We start from the raw sequence: 26,160 nt of genomic DNA, 5'->3' as shown, positions 1-26,160 counted from the left end.
CCAGAATCCCTCTTTCTTCGCTATAAACTTTGTGCTGTCGGGCAATTAATCATTTTTCTTAGGAGTCGTTATTTTTTATAGCAGAGTGTCTGACCTCGGATGTGGGCACCGGTACTGTGCAGGCTGAAAATGACATCACTCGTCTTTCCCTTCTTCTTCTTCTTCTTCTTCTTCTTCTTCTTCTTCTTCTTCTTCTTCTTCTTCTTTTCTCTATCTCTGCCCCCAGTCCCTGCCTCTGCCTTTTCCCTCAGTTTTAAAACACCATAAACTGTAGTGCTGCTTCAACAGAATCCCTCTCACATACTTTTGTTACGTTATTTATTATTCAAAAACACTTCTAACCATATATCTCATGTGCCTTTCCTGCATTCTTTTCTCCACATTTGCTCATCCTGTTCCCAGTTTTTCTAAACTGTGTATCCATTCAAATACACTGTAACTTAAGATGCCCAGCTACACAACCACATGCAGCTGAGCACCGGCAGCGACTCACTTAAACATGCTTCTCGGTCTCTCTCCCCGTCCCCCTGCTCTCGCTGGCTCACCATCCTCCTCCAGTTTGCGATCAGATAGGAGCTTTATTCTTGTGCTCAAATGCAAAGCGCAGCTGTTTGCTTTCCCGGCTGCAGAGAGAGCGAATGCTCATGGGGTGGTCACATTATTCTTGTTGCCGTGCAGCACAAAGTTTGACGGGGTCACATGAAAACGCAGACAAGAAAATGATCTGTGTCCTTGGTTATTATTTTAGAAGGGAACAATGAGAGAGTTGTCGTCATCTGTCAATATACACAGTTGTTTACTGGACTGGCATTGATTCATTAAGTCAGGGCTACTGGTGCATCAGTAATACTGTGCTGTTGGGAACAAAGATCTCTACAGTCGTTCAACATAAATCAGAATTACATCATAACACATGTGTGCAACATTTATTCACTCAAAGTGATTTTACGAATGACACAATGGGGGAGAGAAAACAGGGTCAGTATGTCCCTATTGTAGAAGTTACAGGATTGAACAAAACGTTCACTGGAAGCAATTTGTAGTACATCTTAGAAGAAATAAAACAGTTCAGAAACTTTAGCTCTATACTCTACCCATGCAAGGCACCTCCAAGGGAATCATTTTCCAAGCAAGCCCAGCAAGTCTGGGAACGTTTCCACGATTGAGCCGCTATAGAGTGAATGAACTGTGGTTTAACAAGACCGCAACACGTACCGATTGTTTCACGGTGCATTGACTTTAATATTCTGACATGCGTTTCATTTCATCAGTGTGTGTGTGTGTATGTATATGAAAGAGAGGAAGCAAAAGAGGGCAGGGATAGAGAGAGTTGACTTGGAGTAGAAAATATTTAGGTTCATATCATTTATGTTTGTGTTCATTGTATTCCTATAATCATACACCATTCAGTTGCACTTGAAAGTATTTTTCTTGCCACTATTTAGATGCAGAAGTACTGGATTGGTATAATGATGGTCAGTATGATGATTTCTTGGGGAAAAAAGAAAAGAAAACAACAACAACCAGCCACAACATTATAACCATGGACAGTAGAAGTAAATAACATTGACCATCTTGTGACAATTCAGTGTTCTGTTGGGAAACTTTTAGACCTGGCCTTATTCATCACACCATAGGAAACCCTAAGGCCCATGTTCATTCTCTGTCATTGGTCATAATGTTCAGTGAACATGACTAAAATTCAATGACTTAACAGAATTAAAGAATATGCCTTTTTTTTAAAAAAAAAAACATTATTTGTTTATGTAATATGTATAGAACTCTCAGTGCTGTTTCAAAACTATTTTTCACCTGAATGCGAAGGCTAAACTGTGAAACTGTCACCTGAGAACAGAATCTAAAAGGCAGCCAGAAACCTATTTTGCTCAACAGAGAGTGAATGCCACAAAGTAGATTAGCCACTTCCTCTACTTTGCCTCTGGGTTACAGCTAAGGAATTACATCAAGTGGCCAGAAAAGTTAAGACCTGTGCTACGTGTAATGCAATTCAGTTCAGTACAATATCCACTATAATACTTCCACGGCTAATGTCATTCTTTCTTTTTTTTTTTTTTTGTTCTTTACATCATAACGTAAGTGTGCAACATTTATTCAATCAAAGTGATTTTACAAATGACACAATGAACATGTTTTTTTTTTCAATTAAACTGTCTCTTTATGTCTCTAATTCTTTCTTTCTTTTTTCATTCTTTAATGGAGTAATGGAGCTATAGTTTCTTGCAGTTGTGCAAAGGACTGCTGATATGTGTTTAGTGGTTTCTGATGAACATTCGCAAGTTTTGAATGGGAAATATACGTCAACAGATGTAGTCTGTGGTCGATCTACCATAAAATTCATATGTTCTGAAACTGAATCTAGCCATTAAATGTAGAAACGTCACTTATTATATTTACATATGATTGTTATATTAAATCTGTATCAGCCCACAGCTGGTGTATCCATTACAGTGCCTATATCACGTGAAGTACAAATCTTTTTTTCCCCCCTTTTCAACTACAAAACCCACAAGCTTCCGCGGTGCAGATCCTCTCCGCTGATAGGTCAACGCAGAATCCAATCACTCCGCGGAGACGTGTCTCGCAGTCGGAGCATCCTTCCGTCATGGCGCCTGTTTGGGCTAAATCGGTGATTAACCTGCAGGTTTTGTCTGTTTTCTTCGTCCTGCTGCTATGTCCACCTCTTGGCGGAGGCCAGAAGAAGAAAGAGGTAAGGCTTCATCCTTCGCAAGGCATTTTTTTCGCTGTGTTGTCTCGTAAAATGTGTCCAGGTTGATTCTACCGGTGCTTAAGCTATCGACGGTTAGCCCCGCTGAGCAGGAAGCTAGTCGGATCAGGTCATCTAGCTTTGGGAGAAAAAACAACATTTTATTCGTGTGGTACGAATGAAAGAGACTACACTTAAAAGCTCGCATTGGCGTGTCGGGAACGCCTTTGTGTGTGTGGCCACACTCTGCTGCCTTCATGCAAATGACAACCGAGCATGCGTGAATAGGAAGCTACTGTAGTTCATTTAGGCTGCTGAGTCTACAGTAATATATAGTAAGTGAGTTAGGACTAAAGGAATAATATTAACATACCAATGCTTTGAGTTTAATTCCATTACCGAAAAAACATTTCCGCATCGTCGTGAATAAGGACTTTATTTTGAAAGCCGTGAGAGCAGGAAGACATAGCTGCCTGCTGCCTGCATGTGTCGGAAACCCCGTCTACCCCTTCTGGTGGCTTGTGTTATTTCAAGGCGAAGGCGAAGAACAAGCACAATCAAGAATTTGCTTGTTCTGTAATAAGCTACTGGGTTGAAGTTACTATCTTTTCTATTATTATTTGGTCTGTAATGGCCAAAAGTGACCTATGAATATGCAGTTGTTCCAGTGATGCGGTCTAAGCTAGTGATGGCATGCGTGTGTAATTGCCACTGTCTTGAACTTTTTGCATTATTATGTTAAGGGGTAACACTATCCATTGATTTCAGTTTTTTCATTTATAGATATTTTTCTTTTGTTAAAAATCCAAAACATTATCACTGAAATATTATTCTCGCTGGAGCTTGTCTTATTTAAATTATTTTGATGGATGATGTTATTCATTTGATTGCAAAGGCCATGAATATATTCTGTTATATAGTTCAGATGCCTGCCATACAGCAGCAGCAGACTACACTTTAAAGCATTCTGTTGATTGCATTGAAAGTCTGACCTTTTATGTGTGGGGTTTATCACTTTTGGTGGCATCTATAATGAGAATCATGTGTGATGTAACAGTGGTAAAAAAATAAAAATGTGTATCCTTGTCATTGTTTGGTAATAACATCCCCCCTTGGGCCTGTATGGCTCCTGACAACACTGTCAAGGAAAATAGTGATCACATTTGATGGCAGCAGAGGAAGTGGTGTCAGCAACTGGTTCAGTCGTACTTGCCAGCATTCAGTGCTTTAGTTGAGAACATCAGATTGTGAAGACAAAGAGTGTGATATAACAAGGTGTGCGTCACACTCTCCTATTCTGTTTTTCATTCCATTTTCCTGATGTCATTTATAGTTAGTACTATAAATACTCCAGTGAGTTATATAATTTGACACAATATTACATTTGGAATAGTTGTAGCCATGCTGTTAATCTGAGTACAGTGTCAAGGCAAAGTAAAGTTTTATGCTTCAGCTGTCAACAGGGGGTTTTAACTGGGTTTTCAAATTGTAGATATACAGTGGGCTTCATTAGTGTGTTGTATGGAAGTTGGAACTGTAGCTGTAGTGTTCTACCACTCACCACTCAGTACAGCACGTCTGAGCTGACGTTGCAGATGAATAAAGAATGACTTGAGTTCGCCTACCTGTCGAATAAGTAAATGATAGAAGACAAATACATGACAGGTGAATGTGAATCTGAATGAATGAAATTAATTTGTCAACAAATGGATGAACAAAGGACCGGTGGAGTGGAAGAATGGATGGATAGATTAACCGCTGATGAAAAAGCAATTTGGTGCGCGAAGCTTCTAAGTAATTAGTGTGTCACACGACTTTTGAGAAACTTTCTTTAGTAATACAGTAACATGTTAGACTCTGTTTTTTTTTTTTTTTTTTACTACCTGTGACTGACTGAAACCAGACTTCGTAATGCTTTTAAAGCATTAAAGCAATGCTTAAAGTAATGGATAACTTAAATGATTATATTAAAAATGTTATCTGCAGCGCTTATTTTTAGCAATGCCTTGTTTTACATTCACAAAAGAACACAGGGGAGCTGTCATAGTCTGCTTTTAGGCAGTGACCGACTCAAGGACACCTCTACATTACCTAATGAGTGACAGAAAGAGCATTTTCTCAATAAACATATTCGGATATTATCGATTTGCCTGTCTGACATTGAAGCAGCTGTCTTTAATACTCTTAAGTTAAATACTTTGTCTGCCAACATTAACTTTGGGCCATCCTGCCTAAAATATCAGAGCGTGACTCAGTACCGGGTAGCAGATAGCCACACATACTTGAAGTACACAAGCACACACACACACAGCCATATTTTCAATGAGCCACAGGAGGGATATTGAGGGGTTATAATGTGAGAAATGTACTTTCCCAGTTGCCTGCCTCGGGCTATAGAAGAGGAGGTGGAGGAGGCTGAGGAAGATCTTATTTAGCTGGAAATGGACAAAATGGTGAAGCAGCACTTTGTATTCATCTCACCAGTTCCTGCTCTCCATCACTGCCCTTTCATCTGGCCTCAGCCATTGTATCCGTCAGCACTAAACTGAAGGAAGGTGCAATTTATTTATTTTTTTTTAAAATTAAGACTGCACTGAAGATTAGAAATATTTGGTAAATACATTGCTAAAAGTTGGCATATTTATTACTTTGATCTTGCCTCAGACTAGTTACAGTTAAGTTAATCTAATCATGTTTAAAATAACAGCTGTGCAACCGATTAGATCAGGATCTTGATCTCGCATATGCATAAACACATTTATTATTTTAGAGCTAGTAAAGATACATGCGCAGGTGTAAATCAAACAGTCGGGGCACTTAACATTCTTTAGGACCTGCAGACTCAAATTGCAGACGTGTCCTTGTAATTGACATAGGCCATCATATATATCTTACTTTATTCATCGGATTTAGCTAAACAATGTGAACAAATCTAAAAAGGGAAGGGGATGTGTCCATATAGATTACAGAGCACAGTGCGTAGTAGTGTGTGTACATAGCAGTGTGCTTTAATACCTGGCTCATCTATTTCCTTCTCATAGCTGACCAGTCACAGTGTAATGTGGGCATGAATGTTAATGGATCATCATTCAAAAAAGGGCAACACAAACACCACCTGTCTCATATAGGATTAAGTATGGTGCCTATCTGAAGATATCCTTTAGGCTGACCATAAATCCTCCTATTGGAAGCTTGTCTGAAAGCTAGGAATTGAGAACAACCAAGGCTAAGACAAAAAAAAGAAAGAAATGAAATTAAAAAATAAGTTAGGGCAGGCTGGGCAGCATTGCTGGACCCATGCTTTTTAAAATTCTGCTATATGCCCCTCAGGCAGAAGAAGAAATAGTCACAGAGAGAGAAAGAATATTTATATCCCTTCAATACGCCCTCGTTCATCACCCCAGCTCTGCTAGATAGATATTATAGCTTGTGTTGTGTTTCTGTCTTAAGGCTGACCACAGCACAAAGAAAGAACCAGTGTAAGCACTTCCTATACCTAGACATGTGGAGTCAGGGGAGGTAAGGGGAGAAAAAAGTCCAGGGCAGCGAGCCTGAAGCAAGGAGAATTATATATCTGGAGAGTTATATATCTACAGAGAGATAGAGATTGCAAAGTAGTGGACTTGCTACCACATCCAGGGACCGGTCTAATAAGTGGATCGGAATAATAAGAGCCTGCTACCACTGCACACAGAGGCCCAATAAACTACCGGGTGGGCCCTTCAGGGCATTACCCAGGCCACTTCCAGAGTTTAGACTGGGGCTTATGAAGCTAAACACTGTGTAAGCAGTATTGACTCTAGGTTTTCTGTCTGACCTGTGCATGGGAGAAAAAAAAACTAGCTTAACGTTTACGCGTTCTGCACTGTCTGTGTGGACTTTGCAGTACCAGCAGAGATGGTCTGTGAAAGCACCTTTTCCCCAGTAATTCCCTTCTATAATTTATGTGTGTACACATACGTTTTGTTAGATTCCAAAAGAAAAAGAAACAATATATTTGAAAACAATGAGAGGACAAAAAAGCATGCTAATCATCAAGTTAATATGTAAAAAAACAATACATGGAAATATAAGAGTAGAATTACCATTGGTGTATGTATTTCTAGCTGAGCTCAGAACTGAACAACTGACTAGGAGCTGTCACTGTATGTTTATTAAGCCCAAGGCCACTTTGCTACAACTCGTGTCTTTTTTAACCACCTCTGAAATGTAACTCGAGCTGGTCTAGCTGGTAAAGCACTGAAATGTGTTGAACTCCACTATGGCTTTTGACATAATTTAAAACAAATTAGTCTGTGATCACCTCTGTTTTGTTAGAAACAGTAGTTTTATTTGGCATATTTTTGAGATATAAAACTAACTGGGGAAACATGAACTTAAAGCCGAACCAGTTTTGTTTTACAGTGATGTTAGAAAAATAAACTTACATAGAGTCATATAAGAAACACATCTGTATATATTTATTTATTTATTTTTTTAACTGTTAATTAAATGTGGAGTTCTGGAAGACACTGACAGTCTCTTTACTTGGAAGAGTACATGCAGTCAAGATGATGTTTCTATCACGGCTGCTTTATCTCTTTCACAACCTGCTCATCTGTCTCAGTAAAACCTTTTTTATTTTTTAAGACTGGGTGACTCACTGATTCGCCCTTTTTATAGAATTATAAAGCCTATAGAATTAGGAGGGACCATCTCTGCAAAGGCAAAACTGAGGGAGTGCTGTAACTACCTAATTTCATTTTGTGTTATTGGACTGCCAACTCATGCTCTATTACTTATAGGATAGATGAGACAGGGATATTGATGATGGAAGATAAAGATTGTCTGTCGTAGTCATCATGTCCCCTACTCCACCACATGATCCTTTTATACTATAGGAACAACCCCATGGTCGACAATACAAATTGAGATCTGGAATAAAATTCAGATACAGATATACAGGTTATTAATATACAGATTAATATACAGATTAATAAATTAGGCTTTCCTAACAACTACCAAGAGAATTAGGGATTTGCACCATAGAAGATCTTTACATACAAAAACCATTAGTGTTTCAAGCTGCTGAAGAGTCACTTTTTACGGTATCCTCCAAGCAAAGACGCTACAGAATACCATGTCCTCCAAGAAAAGACGAGATAAATTAGATAACCACTTAGCATATGAATAACGGCGGAGCACTTTATCTTATATTTACGTGGCGTTTCCATTGTTATGCTCTGGCAGAGATAACAAATTCTCCTTGCTTCTTTTTCTTTCTCCATCTACTTTATCACAATCTCTTTTTTGTTCCTGCCTTTCTCTGTATTGTGTCCAACCCCTATTTTACTTACATGTCGGCAATACAAACCCAACCACTGCTGAAAACTGCCATAATGGCACCATATTTTGAGCAGCGAAACATTTTAGTGTTCTCCCAGCGAATTCAAGGATGATTTGTTTGGATCTCGCTCATTAGCCATAGTTATCTGAATTATTGATGCACTCGTGTCAGGTCTGCTTTCCCAGTGACTGATGGCCTCCGTTCCAACGTCATTTTCCCCCTCTGTTATTCCTCCCTTTCCTCCTCCTTTTTTTCCGCCCCTTTCCAACACGCTTCAGACTAATTTTCTGAGCGACAAAAAGGTTTCCATCACCCAGTCGCCACCCTCTTATCCACCCTTTTCCCCTCCCATGTCACTTCCCCTTTATTTTTTTCATCAACCGCCCTTCTCGGGGTACCCCGTGACATTTTCATAATAATGTGCTGTCATGAAATGATTCCTTTCTTCTCTTTCACCTCATTTCCAGCATTACTCCTCCATTGGATTCCTCCCTTGTTGGGTTCCTTTGCCCTCTTAAGACTTTTGTAAATTTACTGACATTTTTGGGGCTAATCCTGTTGAATCTGAGCGGAGTGCAAGGTGTTTTCTTGTTGTAAGGTCCATTATTAGTGTCTTTTGAAATGTCTTGCTTAGTTAGCCATTTGTTTAGGCAGTGAAATCAACCATGCAGTCGTTCAGTCAGTCATTCACTCAGAGTATTTGGACTAGGGCTGGGTGGTATACCGGTTTTATATTTTTAATATACTGGCATTAGGAACGCATGGTGGAGAAAAATAATCTTTACCTAAAAATAATAAAGCATTGCTCTTGGAAAGATGCTACCTCCCTTCAATTGTGTATCGAGTAGCGAGCAGGTCAGATTTTTAGTGTTTCTCGGTCAGATTGTATACAACCTTATCTCTCACTCCTCACAAGTCATTGATATGTCTGATCTCATTTCCCCTATATCAGCCAATGTCTTCTAGGTATTTAAACCCAGTCAACTTTCTTGTGTCACTGTCAAGACCTCTCAGACATTTCTCTAGTGTCCGTCTTGTATGATGAACATGACAGTAGCCTCTCAATCAGTGACTCGTTGATTAGAAATAGATCGTAACACAGTTTCTCATTCTGCTAATAAGGTGCCTCTCCTCTAATCACTGACACACGACACACTGTCCAGCTGAAATGAGGTGGCATATTATTCCACTCTGTACGTCTGTGTGTGAGTTTGTGTGTCTGTCTGGCCTGTGGCTGATAAGGAGACACACTCTTATCCTCCCAGACAGACCTGTGTTGCCATGACGGTTCATAGGCCAGAGACACTCTTATGTAGAATACAATCAAACTCACAGGTCTTCACGCAAACACATATACACACACTGTCCTGTGTTGCTAGATTGGAGGCATTTTCCTAATGCCATGTGTGTGAACATGTTGCTTGATATCTGATTTCCCCCTCTTACTAAACTCTTAGTCGTTCTGCCTCACTAGTGGAAAGCCTGTTAATGCAGGAGTGAAAATGTGCATGCGAGTGTGCTCTTCTCTGTCACAAGACTGCCACATTAAAAGCACGACAAAGTACGTGAAGGCAAGAAAAACTGAAGAGTCAGATTTCATTTTCCCATACATTTCTCATATTGTTGTATCCTTGTGGTCACAGAGTAAGTCGTTGGTCTTAGTGACTCTTATGCTGCTTCTCATTTGCTCACGCAGACACAGTCACACCTTGGAGGTAGTGGAGACATTACTGACATTGCTGTCATATGCGTCCTATCAATATTCATTGTAACAGTGTCTTATGAAAGCAGTTTACGATGCGCCATTGGATTCATAAAATCAGTATCTGGTGGTATCTGGTTTCAGGTGGGCTTCACCCACACAGACATTCCCAAACCCCACTACTCACCAGTCATTTAGAACTGAAGAAGCTACTTGGATTATTGGTGAAATGTTTTCAAGAAAACCAACAACAGAAGGTCATGCCACAAATTATAGGCACCAAAAAGGTCCCAAACTTTTATTTTTAATTAGTTTTGAGTCCTATGTTTAGCAAGGACTGAGAGTTGAAAAACCCTCCGCCTGGAATGTATAAAGCTTTAAAGTGAGAACTAAGGCCGACAGATCATATCTAATGAGGAGCATGATTTGAAATGATTGTTGCAGTCCTCATTTCAACTGAGCAACGGGCGGTCACTCCCCTTCCCAGCTGTGCATATTATTGACCAGCCAATTAGTCTCACCAGCTGAGCTTGAAGCATGATCTGTTTAGTGCAACTAGCTCACCATCTCCCCTGTGAGATTGACACCACTTTGCAGTTGGCCATGAGATAGTCGTAGTTTGCTGGGCTGTAAGGAGTAACATTAGTCGCTGTGAATTCTACATAAGAGTGATTGAACAGGGGTTAAAGCTTTTAATGCATGCATTTTCCAGGCTGTAAAACAAGAAAGCTTCTGGACAGAAGATTTTCTCTAGTGGCTTTATTGCTGGCTCATTTAAAGATCAGCTCTTTGATCGCCAGGCCTTTCACATCTATCTGTGTTATCTAATTAAGGTTGTGATGAATAAAAAATATAAGAATTTAGGTTGTGGTCATTATATGAGATACTGTATATTTTTGAAGAGAAATCTCAACTCCTTTATGTCTGATTTTGAAGTTAATTGCTTTTGAAAAGAATACAGTACTTTTCAGCCCTGCTTTTGACACCAATCGCATGCCCTGTTTTTGAAAATAAAATATTATTGCATAGGCGATTATCTTTCATCTAGAAAGTCATTTAACCCCAACTGATTCAATGAGTAGCTTCTCATTTCTCATTTTTCTCAACAACCATGTGAAAAGACACGTCCCATGGTCGTGGAAAAGATATTAGTCTGTTTGAGAAGGGTCAAATCATTGATTTGCATGCATCAAGCAGAGAAAACATCTGAGGAGACTGAAGCAGAACCTACTAAGACTGAGTTAAGAACTGTCCAACGTATTATTACAAACTGGACAGTGGGGAAGCATAGTCTTCAAGGAAGAAAAAAGTCCTGATTGTGATCAGCAGTCACTTAAACGTTTGGTGAAATCAAATCGAAGGAAAACAACAGTAGAGCTCAGTGCTATGTTTAATAGTGAATGTAAGAGAATTTAATCAGTGAGGCTAACTGGAAAAATGCTTCAATCTGCTCGGTAGCAGAAAGATGGGACTCTGGAGCAATGGAAGAAGGTCATGTGGTCCGATGAGTCCAGGCATCAGGGTAAGAAGAGATGCAGATGAAGTGATGCCATCTTCAAACCTAGTGTCTACTGTACCAGCCTGTGGCTGAGCTGGGGTTACTGCAGCAGCTCAGGTCTAGATTCAGCAACATTATACCCAAAGAATGAGATTGAATATATTTTAAATCTGATGCTACACACAAACTAATAATGCAATCAAGCCCCTGTTTTACATATTCTTGGTCATAACCAAGACTCATTTGAAAAAAAAAATGCCCCACCCTCCCAATATTAGTTTTATGGAAAATAGCTATTTTTGTTCTGTAAAAAAAACAACAGCGACTTTAAGTAATCACATTGGCATTTGAAGAGTTAAAATCCTCAAAATTATGGAATCTTTGGTAGTTTTATCAAGCACTGAAGTGGAAAAAGAGATGTCGGCAGAAAAACAGAAAAAATATTAAACGCTTACGTTTTTATAGCAGTTTTTTGGACATGGATATTTTTGTCCTTAATGACGCAAGAGGGTAGTAAATTAAACGGACGCCTGAGGGATACGTCTTCTCAGAAGTCTTCGTAAAAGCTGCTATTCGTCCATCTGTAATGGGTCTTGTGAATCTGAGTGAGATCATTCACCTAAGCAGAAGCAAATAACAAATGGTGAATGGCTTATGAGGGTAATTAGGAGAACATTAGGCTCACTGTTATTAGGCACCCAATACTAGTGTTAGCTTCCAAAGGCTAATGAGGTAGCATTCAGGTCAATTACACTTGAATTTCTAATATGCTTATATGTGTGAAGTGCTCTTGGCCCTCACTCTGCGTTTTAGAATGATCACTGCAGGTAGACGGGCACCGTGTGCATTTTGGAGAGGTGCGTAAAGTTAAAAGACAGAGATTAGGGAGCAAATGGCAGCTTTAAAGATACTGTAAAGGTCACACACTGCACCTGGGAGGCAGAAAAGCAAAAGACAACTGACCTGGTTGTTGGACAGGCTTGCAACTTCATGACCTTTAGTCTGTCCACACGGCTTGTCTCCACGTTTTCTCTGTCTTTTACTTTACACATAAGCCAGCCGTTGGTACTTTTGTGTTTGTTTGTCTCCTCTTATCGCAAACATTTTTTTCTAGAGGACCAATTATTGTTGTTATGCTGTTGTATGTAACAGAAGTGGCTTCAGGTCGGCCCATTCCCTGTGCCTCAAAAAAGTGATCTGACAGTAAAGACGATTGTTTTTTGTTGCACTGAACTGGGACTATTATTGAAAGTGAGGACTGAGAGAATTGGAAATACATTTGCTCTTGTGACAAATGTATTTTAAGTTTTTTGTGGCACAAATAAGCAAGATCCTTTGTCAATTAGATACCTGTGGCATAGCCTGACATTAGAAATGGTGAGCAGGCGACCTGTTGCAGGTGTGGGGGAAGTGCTTGATGATTATCTTCAGAACTTGTCAGAGGTCTGATGTTTGCTCGCCTCCTTTCTCATCTAACAAGCTCACTGTAGCTGCTGTTTTTGTTTTGTTTGGCATCTTTCTCTCTCGCAATAGTTCAAAGTTACCTGTGAACAATAAAAGATCAGCAACAATGTCTATTTGTTCATCATGCTTTTTCACACCAACACATTGTGTTGTTGCCATTGTTGACGAAGGATATTCGTCAGCAATGGCAACATTAAAGAAGTGTGTAAACCGAAAAGTTGTACTTCAACACACCACAAAGACTATAATCAATCACCAGCTTTGCCTACGTGCACAGTTCTGCCAAAATGAGCAGCCAATCAGAATAATCTGATTCCTGAAAACGATGCTTGAACCGTATGCACAGTGTTGTGGAGAAATTAGGAATGAAACTTATCAAGGTGAAACTGGTCTTAAGAGATTTTTAGTTGCATCTGAGTTGGACATGATGGACATTCACTAAGTTAGCATATGTTTGTCAAATCTATCATATGCATTTTCATGCTATCTAAGTCATTTGTCGTTCAGCAAGTGTCAGGGGAGATTTTATTCCGATAGAACACAAAAAAATGTGTCCTTGATGAGGGAAAGCGATAAAGAATTGTATCAATAAGCCGAATTGACAAAAATCAATCCCTGTCCTTGCACATGAATTATTGAATTCAGGCAAGTGGAAACTTTTCACACACTCCACTCTTAACCACAGTGAACACAAACCGAGTGCTGGATTTGATATGATTATCCACAACCATGGATTATTTTGACTGGAGTGGTGTATTGATGAACGTTTTTTTTATTTTTTTATCCCACTTCACAGATTATGAGGGAAAGTAAAGATAATAAGGCACGAAAAGACTTGATGGCACCACGTCCCTACATCATGATAAATTAGACGTCTGTCGAGCAGTCACCATTCGCTTTGTGTTCCTTTCAAATTCAAGAGAATGACTCTTTGCGCCACCTGATGCATCTCTAGGAATCTGTTCACATCGTCTTCATTTTTAAGATCCACAGTGACGTTGTTTGTTTTACCCTGCATTTTCTAATCTTCCTGTTTTTTTGTTTTTTTTTTTGTTTGGCTTTTTTTTTTTTACTTTTTCACTTAATGTTGACTGCTGAAAGCTTATGTACTCCACCCCCACCACTCGCAGTTTCTTGAGGAAACTAATTTACACACAGGTTTGTTTATCTATGTAATCATGTGCTCCCTTCGTGACATACTTTAGCCAACTAAAAAGAAAAAGCAAGGTAATCATTTTGCTTCTTCCTTGAAATGTGGGTACAGTGCGATCAGCTTTCTCCGAAACAGGCACAAAGTCTTGTTTTTGTCATCATAAACATGAGTATGGCCTGGACCTTGAACGTCCTGAACATTTTTGCCCATTAGCCAGTGGCCAAAACTCACTTTTGACATGGATTATGAATTTGTTGAACATACCAGCAACATAATTCAAGTAAGTATACATGCAGTTTGTAATCTAAAACAGAAGCTGCTTGGCAGAGCACATGCATGTTTTCTCTTTTCTTGCAGGTTTTATTTCTGTCTTTACCTCTCCTCCCTTCATCAGTTCATCTCTTGGCTTTTTACAGAGAGTAGTATAGTGATAGGAAGCTTCACGGTCGCTTGGGTGGACACCCTATTATTTTTACAGTTGGTCTTGCCCCTTGTCCTGTGTGTCCATCTCCAGTTTTATTGGGATGCCTTTATAACAAAATCAAAATACACTGATGTGCCTCAAAAGCAATTGCAGCCCTGTGCTTTCACTGGAGTAAATTATATTTTTCAAGACGAGGAAAAGAAAAATAAAGAGTGAGGAAGGTATCTGTAGAGGTCAAGTTAGCCTCTACATTGAGTTCTTATTCTCTGATAGACCACTAAATCCTATTCATACAGGCCTAGTTTTACCTGAGGAATAATCTTTTCCTAACACAGAAGTCAGAAGTGTAGTGAAACTAATCTGGTAAGAGTTGACATCTCTGTCATTTTTGGGTGTGTTTTTATTTTATTTTGCATGATTTGTGACTTCAGAATTATGAAGACTGTGTTATAAATCAAAATTTAGACGGATGTTTGGATGAAAAATCAAGATGTCTCTGCGCAGCATAAAGACCCGTTCACAGAAGAAAAGCAGAGGATGATGAGGTGGATGCTGTGCGTGGCGGCATCTTTTGATGTGTTTGATTTTAATTAGTTGTGCATTGATTTGTTCATAGCATTGGTAAAGGTGGAGCTGATTTGAATACTGACAGGAAGTTCTCCCACAGGATCATTTCATCATGTTTTAGTCTTCAAAATATATTTTCTTACTATGTATCTGAATTTGTGAAGTAACTAAAGCTGTCAAAAAGCGTAGAGATATAAAAGGTACAATATTACCTCTGACATGTAGAGGAGAATAAGTAGACGAGAAGAAGTAGAAAGTAGCCGAGACGCCGTAACCAGGGCCGATGATAAACTATTATTTGTGTTATCTGTGTGAATGAGCCGCACAAAACACATACTTGGAGGGGCAATTTCTAAATCACATAATAAGGTAACTCTTATCCTCTGCAAGTGACTTTAATGGCATAATTCGCAAATTTGTTGATGTATTTTAAAAACTAAAGGTGTAGGCTCCGCCTTCCTGCACCGTACAGCTTTGTAGCGTTGTACTGTTAAAATACTCACGTATACTTACGTATGTTTGAACAAACCAGAGTAAGTATAGCTGAGAAGATGAATGAGCCATTCGGTTGACAAATTACTGATAAACGTCAATATGGGAATTCCTCTTTGAAAGAACAACTGGGAATAATCCTAGAAATAGAAATAATAAAGAAGCCTTTGCATATTAAAATGTGCTATCTTAAGTCGGCGCTCTAAATGGTCTTCAGCGCAGTCATTTTTAAAGTCTTAATTTAGTTTGTTGGTCTTAATTGAGTTGTGTTATAATATGATGTTCTCCCTGTGAGCGTTCTGAGCTCTGTGTTTTATTCGTTTCACATTTATTTCAGCATCTAAATTGGACTTACATCTCCTCCATGCTGGCATTTAAATCTCAGAAAATAAGTTTTTAAAAAGTTAACTTGATGAAACTCGCAGACAATCTCAACCAACAAACAACAAAAGACTTTGACAGGAGCCTTAGGGAAGGGAAATGACAGAAGATTTAAAATGTCACACCATGTGCCTGGGAGGTTCAGAAAGAAACTGTAATCTGGAAGCAGAAAAAGCAAATCTTTAGATATTCTGGAAGCATCTGAGAGACACGACCGCTGGCACTAATGGGGAAAGATATAAAATAAAATAAAATCACCAGAGGGTGACGGCCGGGAAGACACGCGGACAAAGGCAGGAGAAAAATGCATTTATTTCAAATAATTGTTATTAGGCAGATAAGCTGACAAATCCCCACCCCCAACCCCTCCAGTGACAAGTCATGATATTTCTGGGAATCACAGATTATGGGCTGACGAGGAACTGGCGCTACGAAAGGTTGTCGGTTTGATTCAGTGGAGGTGAGAGATTGAAACGGTGTCACTGACTGACAGACATGCTGTCCATGTGGTTGATGTATATGCAGCGTGTGTATGTTTTGCAAACGCAGGAAAGCCGTTTGTCACTGGCTGACTCCGCTGGGCGTTTTGTGTGTCCGTGTATGCGTGTTTGGATGGTGGGTGTGGAAAGAACTGTGTTCCTCATTCTGGTCCAGTACTCACATGTCCATCTGCATCACTGCTCTTCATATCCCTTTACTTTGTTGTTGCCCTTATTTTATTTATATAGTTCCTTTATTTTCCTTTTTACTGCTTCCCTGATAACTCATTCCCCGTCTCCTCTACTTATTACTATATATACACACAGCCTTATTTTAAATCCCATCCGTGTGCATGTTTCAACCACATTCCTTCTTTAACCTCTCAGTCACCTTCCTCCTCTTACTACTTTAATCCCCCCACTGATCTTGTAAAAGATCATAAAAATAAACCTCTGAGTAATGTTGCTTCTTTACTGCCTCCTCATTTGTTCCACCCTCCCGAGTTTTCTTTTGTGCATTAGTGTGTGTGTGTGTGTGTGCGCACGCTTAGTGCATTTTTGGTTTAATAAAATACAGAAAGTCCCCAAGTCATCATAAGGACACTGTGATTACCAGAAATCGACTTGCTGGTAAGTTTTGTCGGCTTTTTACAAAGGGCAGTTTGTTTCTTTCAGTGTGTGTGTGTGTGTGTGAGAGAGAGAAAGTGTGCGAGTGCGATGTGCTTTTGTTCCATGTTATAAGAAGCCAATTTCTAGTAATCCCCCCTTCAATGGGGAAGTTGGAGGAAACTGTATAGGAGGCAGATGGCCAAAACCGTGGCCCATTCACTTACAATAGATCTGGGTTAAGAATGCCCAGAGCAAGAGATTGTTGACTGAACAAATGCTGTTAGCTTTTTAATATGAAAGGTTCCCAGATCAAACTTCTAGCTGGCTGTCCCCATCCACTTCAGGGCAGCAGGGGAGTTTTCATACTGATGGCTGTACAGGGCAGTGTTACAGTAAGCACACACAGGAGAGAATACCATTGAGTTTTCCAAACATACTCCGGTGTCAAGTGCAGCCTGAACCCCCACTCTTCTAATCATGCCATCATGGCTGGAAAACGTAACGTATGCATGTTCACAACCTAGCCATGAAACTCTACCATTACACTGTATTTCTGTTTTACAACTTTTCCACTTTGGAGGAACAGGGAAATATATGACACTTTTTCTTTTCGTTGCACTTGAAATGGTCAAAGAATCTCCTCTCCAACGTTTCCTTTGATGCAGTGAAAACCAAAAGGAGGAATTCAAGTGGCACAATGAAAGCAACAAACCAGTAGCTTCTCTAAAGCGTAGAAAGCTGATGGGTCAAGATTACAGGATGGCTGAATAGCAGCCATGAATGAGCTGCTAAAATCACTTCCTAAAGTTTATTATCTCAGTAACACTACAGAACGTCCTTTTTGAAACTTGATTTCTGGTCCTCCTTGACAACAGACACTTCACTGAGCATTTCAGGGGTCGTATTGTTGTGACCTTGCTGGTTGTGATGATCCGCCTGGTGGTTACTTCTACTCATTTTAAGCTAAGTGGTGTAAAAGTGTTCATTCTACTGAATGCAAATAATCATAATTGGACTAGATTGTCTAAGCTTATTCCTGCTCTATTTACAAACTGAAGAAGTGAAGAACACCAACTTATTCATTCACTAGTGTGTAGGGCTGGGATTTGCTCCTGGTCTCCTGAATCAATCCTGATTTAGTCCTGATTTTGAGACATGAGATATTTTTGCACTGTTTCAGTGCATCATGTACTTCCTGTTTTATTAATTCACAGACTCAACAGGGCAGGTTAAAGTCAATTTAATGTCTGGTCCAGTTTGGTTTTGGACTCTTGCATCCTCACATGCATCTCCTTTGGGGGAAACTCAGAAAACTCCTGGTGTGCAGTGCATGTGTGAAAGGTGCGTATGGTTGTATAACTAGACGGCGTATTAATGACCCGTCCTCCATCGTGCCCTACATAACTTCTCGTTATATAGTAATGTCATCAACGGTGCATGAGGCAGTTGCATTACACTTCATGTGTCGTCCTCCTATCTACAAGTTTTCTCTCGCTTCACCATTTCCTTTCAACATTCTGCTTGTATCTGCTCTTTATCAGTTTCTACTTCCTATTTCCACCATTGGAAGACTTTTTCTCTCTCAGTCTCTGCAACCTTCATGTCTCCTTCCTGTGGTGTTTATTAGCTCCACACATGAGAAGGTTCTGCGCGTGTTTTTAATTGGATTTATTTATTTAACCATTATCCATTATTTAGCCATGACGTTCAGCTCTCTGCTCACCATGGTGACTTTGCATAGCGAAAAAAATAAGAAAATTACATTAAGTTGCTGAAAAGATGATTATGAGCAAAGACGGTGGAATAAAGAACTGAAGACAGAGTTGAAAAATTGAACATAATGACGAGAAAGAGGAACGGGGAACCGGAGAGTGATTAAGCACGGTTCAGTGCCACTGATGCAGTTCACTGGCTTCCCTATGACCTATAATGTGTTTGTATTACAGAGAGGTTATGGAAATCACGGTGAGTAACAGAAAATCAGACGGATAAAGCAGGATCTCTGCCGACCATTTGTGCATCTTACTCACTCAGTCACACACACACATGCACACAGCGTAGATGTGATTCATTTGAGTGCCCTCTGTGCTCAGTGGGGTAGAAAATAAATATTTTTAATGGTTCTAGGCTGTTTGGGGTGCATTTTATGTGTTTGTGTGTGTTGGTCAGGTAGAGTAGGAAACCATAACACTGATGTGTGGGAGTCACTTGAAGGTCCACCATAAGGTATTTAAATGGCTCTGTGCTTGAATTGCTCCTTAGATGTTTTATAAATACTTTGTAGTTTATATGCATAACTTATTTTATTACTGTGAATCCTTAAATTATGGCCCAATTTACCCAAACTGAGCCAGACATTTTCTTCCAGACAGTTTATTTCTATTAGGGGTCTTTTATCTGTGTGGGCTCTGAGTTTGTATTTGCACAAAAGACAATCCAGGAATTTTCTGTGGCTCCAGGACCATCTATGCAGACTGAGGCTGGAGAAATCTGTCTGTGTAACTATGACCCTCAATCTTAGAATGACCTACAGACAAAAGGTAACAAAAGTCTTTACCAAGACGTCTTCTTGCTTAATGACGTAATAGATTAGACTTGTCTGTTTCTTCTTGCCAACACACGTGGTGCATGGTTTGTATTTGTGTCACATCTTCTTTTAATGAGTGGTTAGATGTATAGATTTGTGTTTTATTTGTTTGAATGTTTGGGTTTTAAATTTACTGCCTTTTTCATCATCACCATCTATTTAAATAAAAGTAAAATGAAAATAATTTTATAGTGCATCATCCAGCTGTAGCTCCATTCTCTAATCTGACATGTGACACTACAGTAGTTTAAATGGTTAGTCAGACAAAGAACCTTTACTAATATTCGTGGTATTAAAACAGACTAATCATGCTCATGTTCTTCACAGTAACTCTGCATACATTGTCTTGTGCATTTTTAGCATATTATGTTAAAAATAGAAATATTATGTTGTAAAAAGCCAAAGTTTAAATTATAAGGTAATGGATCTAATGGGTATTTTTTGACATGTTTCTGTTTCTTCATGTTTTTAAATAACTTCACTTTTGACTTAGTGCCTGCACCATTCTAAGCCCCCAATGACAGCTTATACCTCACACCACCAACTACATAATGGCGAGTCTTCTACTGCTGTACTCGCCGTTGTTTATCCCATTACTGTATCATCTCTCTTTCACTCACACACTTCTTCTGTACGTTTCCAGCACTATTGTTGGCAGGTGTGTGTGTCACAGTGCATCATTACTGCCAGTATGATTGGCATCCAGGACTGACAGCTCTCCTTTTGGGGCTGAATGCACACGGGCAAAAACTAGGTAGACAAATTAAATACAGAGAAGAAAAGGTGTACACAAAGCACTTTGTTCCTCCCCTGGACATGCGGCAGTGTGTTTGTGCTGGTGTGTTGTACTCCTTCGTGCTGTGATTCTTAGTGGATCTCCTCTCTAATTATACATGACCCATTAGGAATGTGTGTCATCTGAAATGTGCACGCAATACAGAAGAAACAGACAGTGCACCTGTCTTCCTGTTTCCGTCTTCCTCCTTTCCTCAGCCTCTTCCTCCTTTTACCTTTTGTTTGCCTCTGTCGATCTTGCCCCTGGGCAGTTTACTGGAGAGATTTAGTCTACTGTTCTGAGAGAGGGAGAGAGAGATTTTGTGCTCGATTAGCACTAGGAGTGACGCTCAGTGCTAAATTATTTAGCTACTGTCTACTTGTTCCAATTCTAGCAAACTAAAAGCAGGAAACCAATGGTAATGGAAAAATAGAAAGTTAGAAGTTGAAACTTTCCTTAAAAATGGTGCAAACTGATGCAGATTTGAAAACCCTGCAGCGACCACCATTCCTCTCAGATACACTTGAACTCTACATCTTGCACCCCTCTGTCTAAACAAATCCTTCATACCTACAGTTTATTGACTGGTGGCTATTGAGACAGAGAACGATACAACATGTTTGAAAAGTCATCGTACTCCGACGGCTGGCTCAGTTTGCTAGGCATTTTAATTATACATATACAAGTAAACAAAAAGTTGAGCATGATTGTGTTAGATACTTGTCCAGAGCTCGGCATCAAGCATCGTTAATGTTTAATGCAGCAGAGGAGTAAATACAAAATGATGCTTTCTTTTAGCGTTTCTTTCAGCTTCTCGCGTTGCACCTACTATGTTGGTTTTCTGTTTGCACTCACATTATGTTTTCTCGTAGACATTGTATTTGTAGAAATGTTTATTTTAGATTTTAGGAAATGACAGATTTCCTTTGGTCTCACACAAATTACTGTCCCAATCTGCCATTTGCATTTCAACAAAAGAATGACTGAAGAGCGGCTTTGCACCAATAGTGTGTTTTGACATTTCAACAGATTTGTAATCCATTAGCTAATGTTATTAGTATTGCTGACATTTTCTAATCTCGGATGTTGACATATAAACACAGCACTGCTGGCCCTTCATCCGTTCTCTCTGTATTCAACAGGGTCCCTAAGATGAGCTGCCTGTTTGTTTTGTGGCAAGGCTCCTTATAAAAGAGATTTTAAACCAAAGCCAACTCTGTTACCTCTTATTGTAACCTTTAAGGAGAACAATTTCATTATTCCAAACAACATATAATTCCAGCAATTAAGCAATGAAATAGAAGTCTCAAATATAAAATGATATGCATTGACATGTGTCAATAACACCGCTTCGCTGCAATGACGACTTTTCAGGTGAGTTATAAGATTACTAGTGTTAAAACTTGAAGCCTCTTTTCCTCCTCTTGGAATCCTCGCTAAACATCGTTTGCAAACAGCAGCGCTGTTATCATCCTCTGCCACTAAAAATAAAACGATCACACTGGTGAAGACGTGTTTATTATTAGTCTGGCAGAGACGGGGCCAGGCTGTGGTCCTGCCAGTAAGGCTGGATAGATGACATAAGCAGCGCATCATGGCCTGTTCTGGGGCTACTCGGCCTGCAAACAATTCCCCCAATTTCATTCATTTATCGGATCTTTTTATCGGATAAAATGTGCACATTGGATTGATAAAAAATCGGCCCCAAATCGGCCGATATTTTATCAGTCCGATAAATATCGTGCGTCCCTAGAGATGTTGGTGTAAACTGAAATGTGCCTCTCATACAGATTTTTCTGCTGTACAGTGTGATCAGCGGAGGTTGGAAAACAACAAGCGTTTCATCAGCAGTCTCGGTATTTCATCACTCGTCAGCTCAAAGCTAAAGTTTGCCAAAGACGATGCTGACTGTGTCCTGAGAACTTAACACTGACACAGTCATGCTCGTAGACGCACAAAGACACTTTTGTCAACGCATATCCATGTAACCTGACTGTGTTAGAAGCCTTGTCACTCGGTAGTGCACGAGCTGGTTTATTTGTCGTGTTCTGATGCAAGTAACATCTTAGTTGAACCAAACGGGATTTAATCAGTAGCAGGCTCATGCAATTCACAAAACGTTTTTTTGTTTCGTTTTTTCTGTACATGCACACAAACATAGACTCTTGAGACAGGTCTCGTTTTCTTTAAGTAATGGCTTGGTTGTATTCCAGATACTTTGTATGTACTGCTTTAGTAAATACAGGCAATGAGTCAAAACTATTAAAATGTAGAGCATATCTTCCTTTTTGCCAGCCTTGGTCTTTGAAAGCAGCCTGTACAGTATATAGCAAGATTTCTCTGAGATATGAAATGGTTGGAACCTCATAGAGTTTGAGAGACTTTGACAAACTGCGAGGAGGCCGGTTTCTGTCTGGAGAAAGTTGGTTTCATTTGTACTTCTATCATGTCTATGACACTTGACTGTGAATGCATATTTCTTCTATGGCTGGAAAATCTGTCAAAATTTTCAAACCCAAAATGTCTTTATGTGTAACCCACTGTTTCATGGCTTTGGTGGATGCATAGGATTTACTCCGCTGCTTAAATCTGAACATCATAATTGACTGCATCTTTTTTGTCGGTCTGTTCAGAACCTGCTGTCAGAGAAGGTTGACCAGATGATGGAGTGGTCCTCTCGTCGCTCGGTCATCCGGATGAACGGGGACAAGTTTCGGCGTTTCGTCAAGGCCCCACCCAGGAACTACTCTGTCATCGTCATGTTCACTGCCCTGCAGCCTCAAAGGCAGTGCTCTGTCTGTCGGTACGTACCCGCACACACTCTGGTGGTCGAAAACTCAAACTGGTTTTGAACGAAGATACAAAAGCACACGCAAGGCCACTTCACTGACTGTGGGCCACAGCCAGACACAGCTCTGACTATACATCCGTTCTTTTGTCCTTCTGTTCATCACTTGGGGTGTCATATCCACATTTACACACCCACAAGCACAAAGCCCTAGAACTCATACATATGGACTTGCATGCGGTGGGAAATGGCCTTATGTAACGAGAACCTGTGGGTCAGGTTGACATTCACATCAAAGGCCCTCCAGCCAGGCATCATAGCCTGGACAAGGCCGTCGAGACCTACTTCCCCACTTCCATGCTCGAAACATTTTATGCATTAGGAAGATTTAGCAGAAATCCCAGTAGCAAGTTTATTTTTTAAACTGGCAAAGTGGTAGATTATGCTGGCATGGATTAAGAACGTCATTTTTATTTTCCTCAGTCAAATTATGTCAACAAGCATTTATTATTTAATTTCAGCACATGGGCAGCTCATGAGAGGAGCTGTCCATGGTGCTGAAAGATACTTTTAGTCAGTGGAATCGGGGCATGCATGCAAATACAAAGGTTTCACACTGCACTCTCTATATTATATAATCATTTCTTGTCTCCCTTGATGGTTTTTCCTTTCTCTTTTATTGCTGGTTTTACATTCATATTACACTCTACTGAAGTCCTTGAATTTATGAATGACCTAAATCACAACTTAAGACAGTGGCTGGCCTACGTTTTTAGAATGATTGATTTCTGGCATTATCTCAGTCTCAACCTTAAAGGCATTATTGTTTGGTACATTTTAGCAGTCTTGTTAAGCAACTTGGGTAACTTGAAAGGCGCTATATAAGCTATTATTATTATTATTATTGTTACTATTAAGATTGTGTAGACCTGTATTGAGAAATGTGGAAACTATTCAAAAGTCTTGTTGTGGAGGTATAGAAAATGACTTGCCAACTTGGCCTCATGTGTGTGTAGCTTAAAGCAGATAGCCGACCGTGATGCGGTGTCCTAGGGGGCATCCAGCTAGTTGATGAAATCAACACTGACCTTCTCCATCCTGACCCGGCTTGTTACTCTAATCAGCCTCTCTTCTACTTCATCAGTCACTTGATTAGATAAGTTATTCATCTTCCGTGTCGGCGTCACACATCACCCAGACAGACACACATCGCTGTTATAGTGGCAACACAATACAAACTCTTTTTGGGTTTTGATTGTTCTGACATGAATTCCTTTTGCATGATTATTATTTATTCTACTTTTACTCAAACACACTACAAATGCACATGCCTTTCATCCAGTGAGTTAAACTCTAACACAAACATGTTTTAACCAGTTTATATCTGAGATATTTCTCTCTCTTAATAACAATCTGAAGTAGTTACTTCCATTTAAGTGCCAGATGCAACCACTAATGTCAGCCCGTTAGTTTCTCCCCCTGTCTTTCTCCCCTTCTCTTTCCCTGCCACAAGCATTTTCTTATTAACATTAGCGTCACATCATTAGAAAAAAGCAAGAGTATGAGATGGATGTTAGATGGTGACCTGAGAGACTGCCTTAAGAGGACTATCAGGCATTGAAAAAGATGGTTAATCACTGGGGTTCGTACTCCCACATCACTCCCAACGACCAAACTGCATACTAATCCTAAAACTGTTTCCTAAGAATTGCTCTTGTTCTATAAACTTTTTTTTTGTTTCATTAGCTAAAAATCAACAACAGAAATCTCAGTGTTTCCCCTACCACTATGTCAGAGCGTCCCCAAAAGTCAATTTAGTTACTTGAATTGTATTTTCTATGTGGCACCCACCAGCAGACAGAGACCACGTTGGAAAATAGACAAAAATCTCAAACCTAGCTGCAAACTGAAGGGAAACACTACACCATTTCTTTAACTCAGCACATTTGACAGTGGCTACATCTGGTTTTCTTGTTTCTCTTGCCTCTCGACATCTGGTTTTTCAAATTTTTTGGGGGGGACCATTTGAACTTTCATCTGCATGTTGCACCACAGGGTTTTAGAGCCTTTGGCCACCAGAAGTAACTATTAAACTGTTATGTGGAGCGGTAACTTCTTCCACATTGTCAAGATTTTTAAATGGGGAAAAGTTTTTGTTTGTTTCTTTGTTTATCTTTGGTTCGGTCATTCAGATTATTAAAAATTACAAAAGCCTCACCATCAGCAGAGAGCCTGTTTAACTGTGCACACTAAGACCTTGTGTACATGTGAGCTTAGGCAGCTTCACATTTTTTATACAATACCGACATTCTACCAGGGTACATGGTGCATGATGGTATTTGTTATTAAATGTTTCAACAGAACTAATTTCTACATTTCATGAAGCAAAGTCACTGTCACACTCTAGTAGGTTATGGTTCTCACTGAGGACAAATTCTTTCTCGATTATATGCAATTAAATGTTTCCTGTTGAATGAACAGTTTCATTTTCTGTTTCCATCAGTAAGTGAACACTTGGGAACTTCTCTGTTTATGACCAAATTTTCTGCAAATATTCAACAATGAACACGTGTTTTAGACAAGAATATGTCTAAGTGGTAGGTCTGTTGGCTGATTGCTTAGCCATTTGCTAAAAACCCCAAAAGAAATTGTACAGTTGTACAAATTTGTACAATTTAAGATGACTTCTGTTCAGACCAGTATTGTTAATTGTGGTAAAAGTTTGGGCTGACAAAAATAGTCCTATACAAGGAAAACTTTGGATAAATAAAGTAAAATGAGCCTGAAATGTCCACATCACTGAAACAGGAGACAGGTTCTTTTTTTTTTATCTTTCAAACATTTTCCCTATTTACTTACATATTTGAATATTTCAGGATTATTTAGTTTAGGATTTAGATTTAGATTTAGGGGACACACATATAAATGAAAAAAGGGAGTTGATCTTGCCGGGCAAGGATCTCTAAAAGGCAGAAGGGTAACAGTGACAAAGTCATACACATCATCTGAGCACTGTGGAGTTCAACTTGTTTTCATCAAAATGGCTGCCATCACAGTAGCAAGAGATTTAGATTCCACTAATGCATTTGTTGGTAAAGACACCATGACACCAAACTCTGCTTAGAATTGAGTCTGGTTAGGGCGTCCTGAGGAACAGTATTTCTGAGTTTAATTCTGGGCTTTATTACAT

At 39.5% G+C, this 26,160-nt stretch overlaps 1 protein-coding gene across 1 annotated transcript in view; it reads left to right on the top strand.

Annotated features, from left to right (window-relative positions):
* The first annotated feature begins 2,567 nt into the window (after positions 1-2,567).
* tusc3 (tumor suppressor candidate 3) overlaps positions 2,568-26,160 on the top strand; it is a 58,420-nt gene continuing 34,827 nt past the window's right edge. Inside the window, exons 1-2 of the mRNA XM_047579689.1 lie at positions 2,568-2,728; positions 22,816-22,985. Of these exons, the coding sequence (XP_047435645.1) occupies positions 2,624-2,728; positions 22,816-22,985 (275 nt within the window). The 5' untranslated portion in view covers positions 2,568-2,623. The remainder of the gene's footprint in view (positions 2,729-22,815; positions 22,986-26,160) is intronic.

This window comes from Mugil cephalus, chromosome 2, assembly GCF_022458985.1.
Source record: "Mugil cephalus isolate CIBA_MC_2020 chromosome 2, CIBA_Mcephalus_1.1, whole genome shotgun sequence".
In the NCBI taxonomy this organism is placed as follows: Eukaryota; Metazoa; Chordata; class Actinopteri; order Mugiliformes; family Mugilidae; genus Mugil; species Mugil cephalus.
Note: the sequence above shows the minus strand (reverse complement) of the source record. Positions and strands in the feature narration are given on the sequence as shown.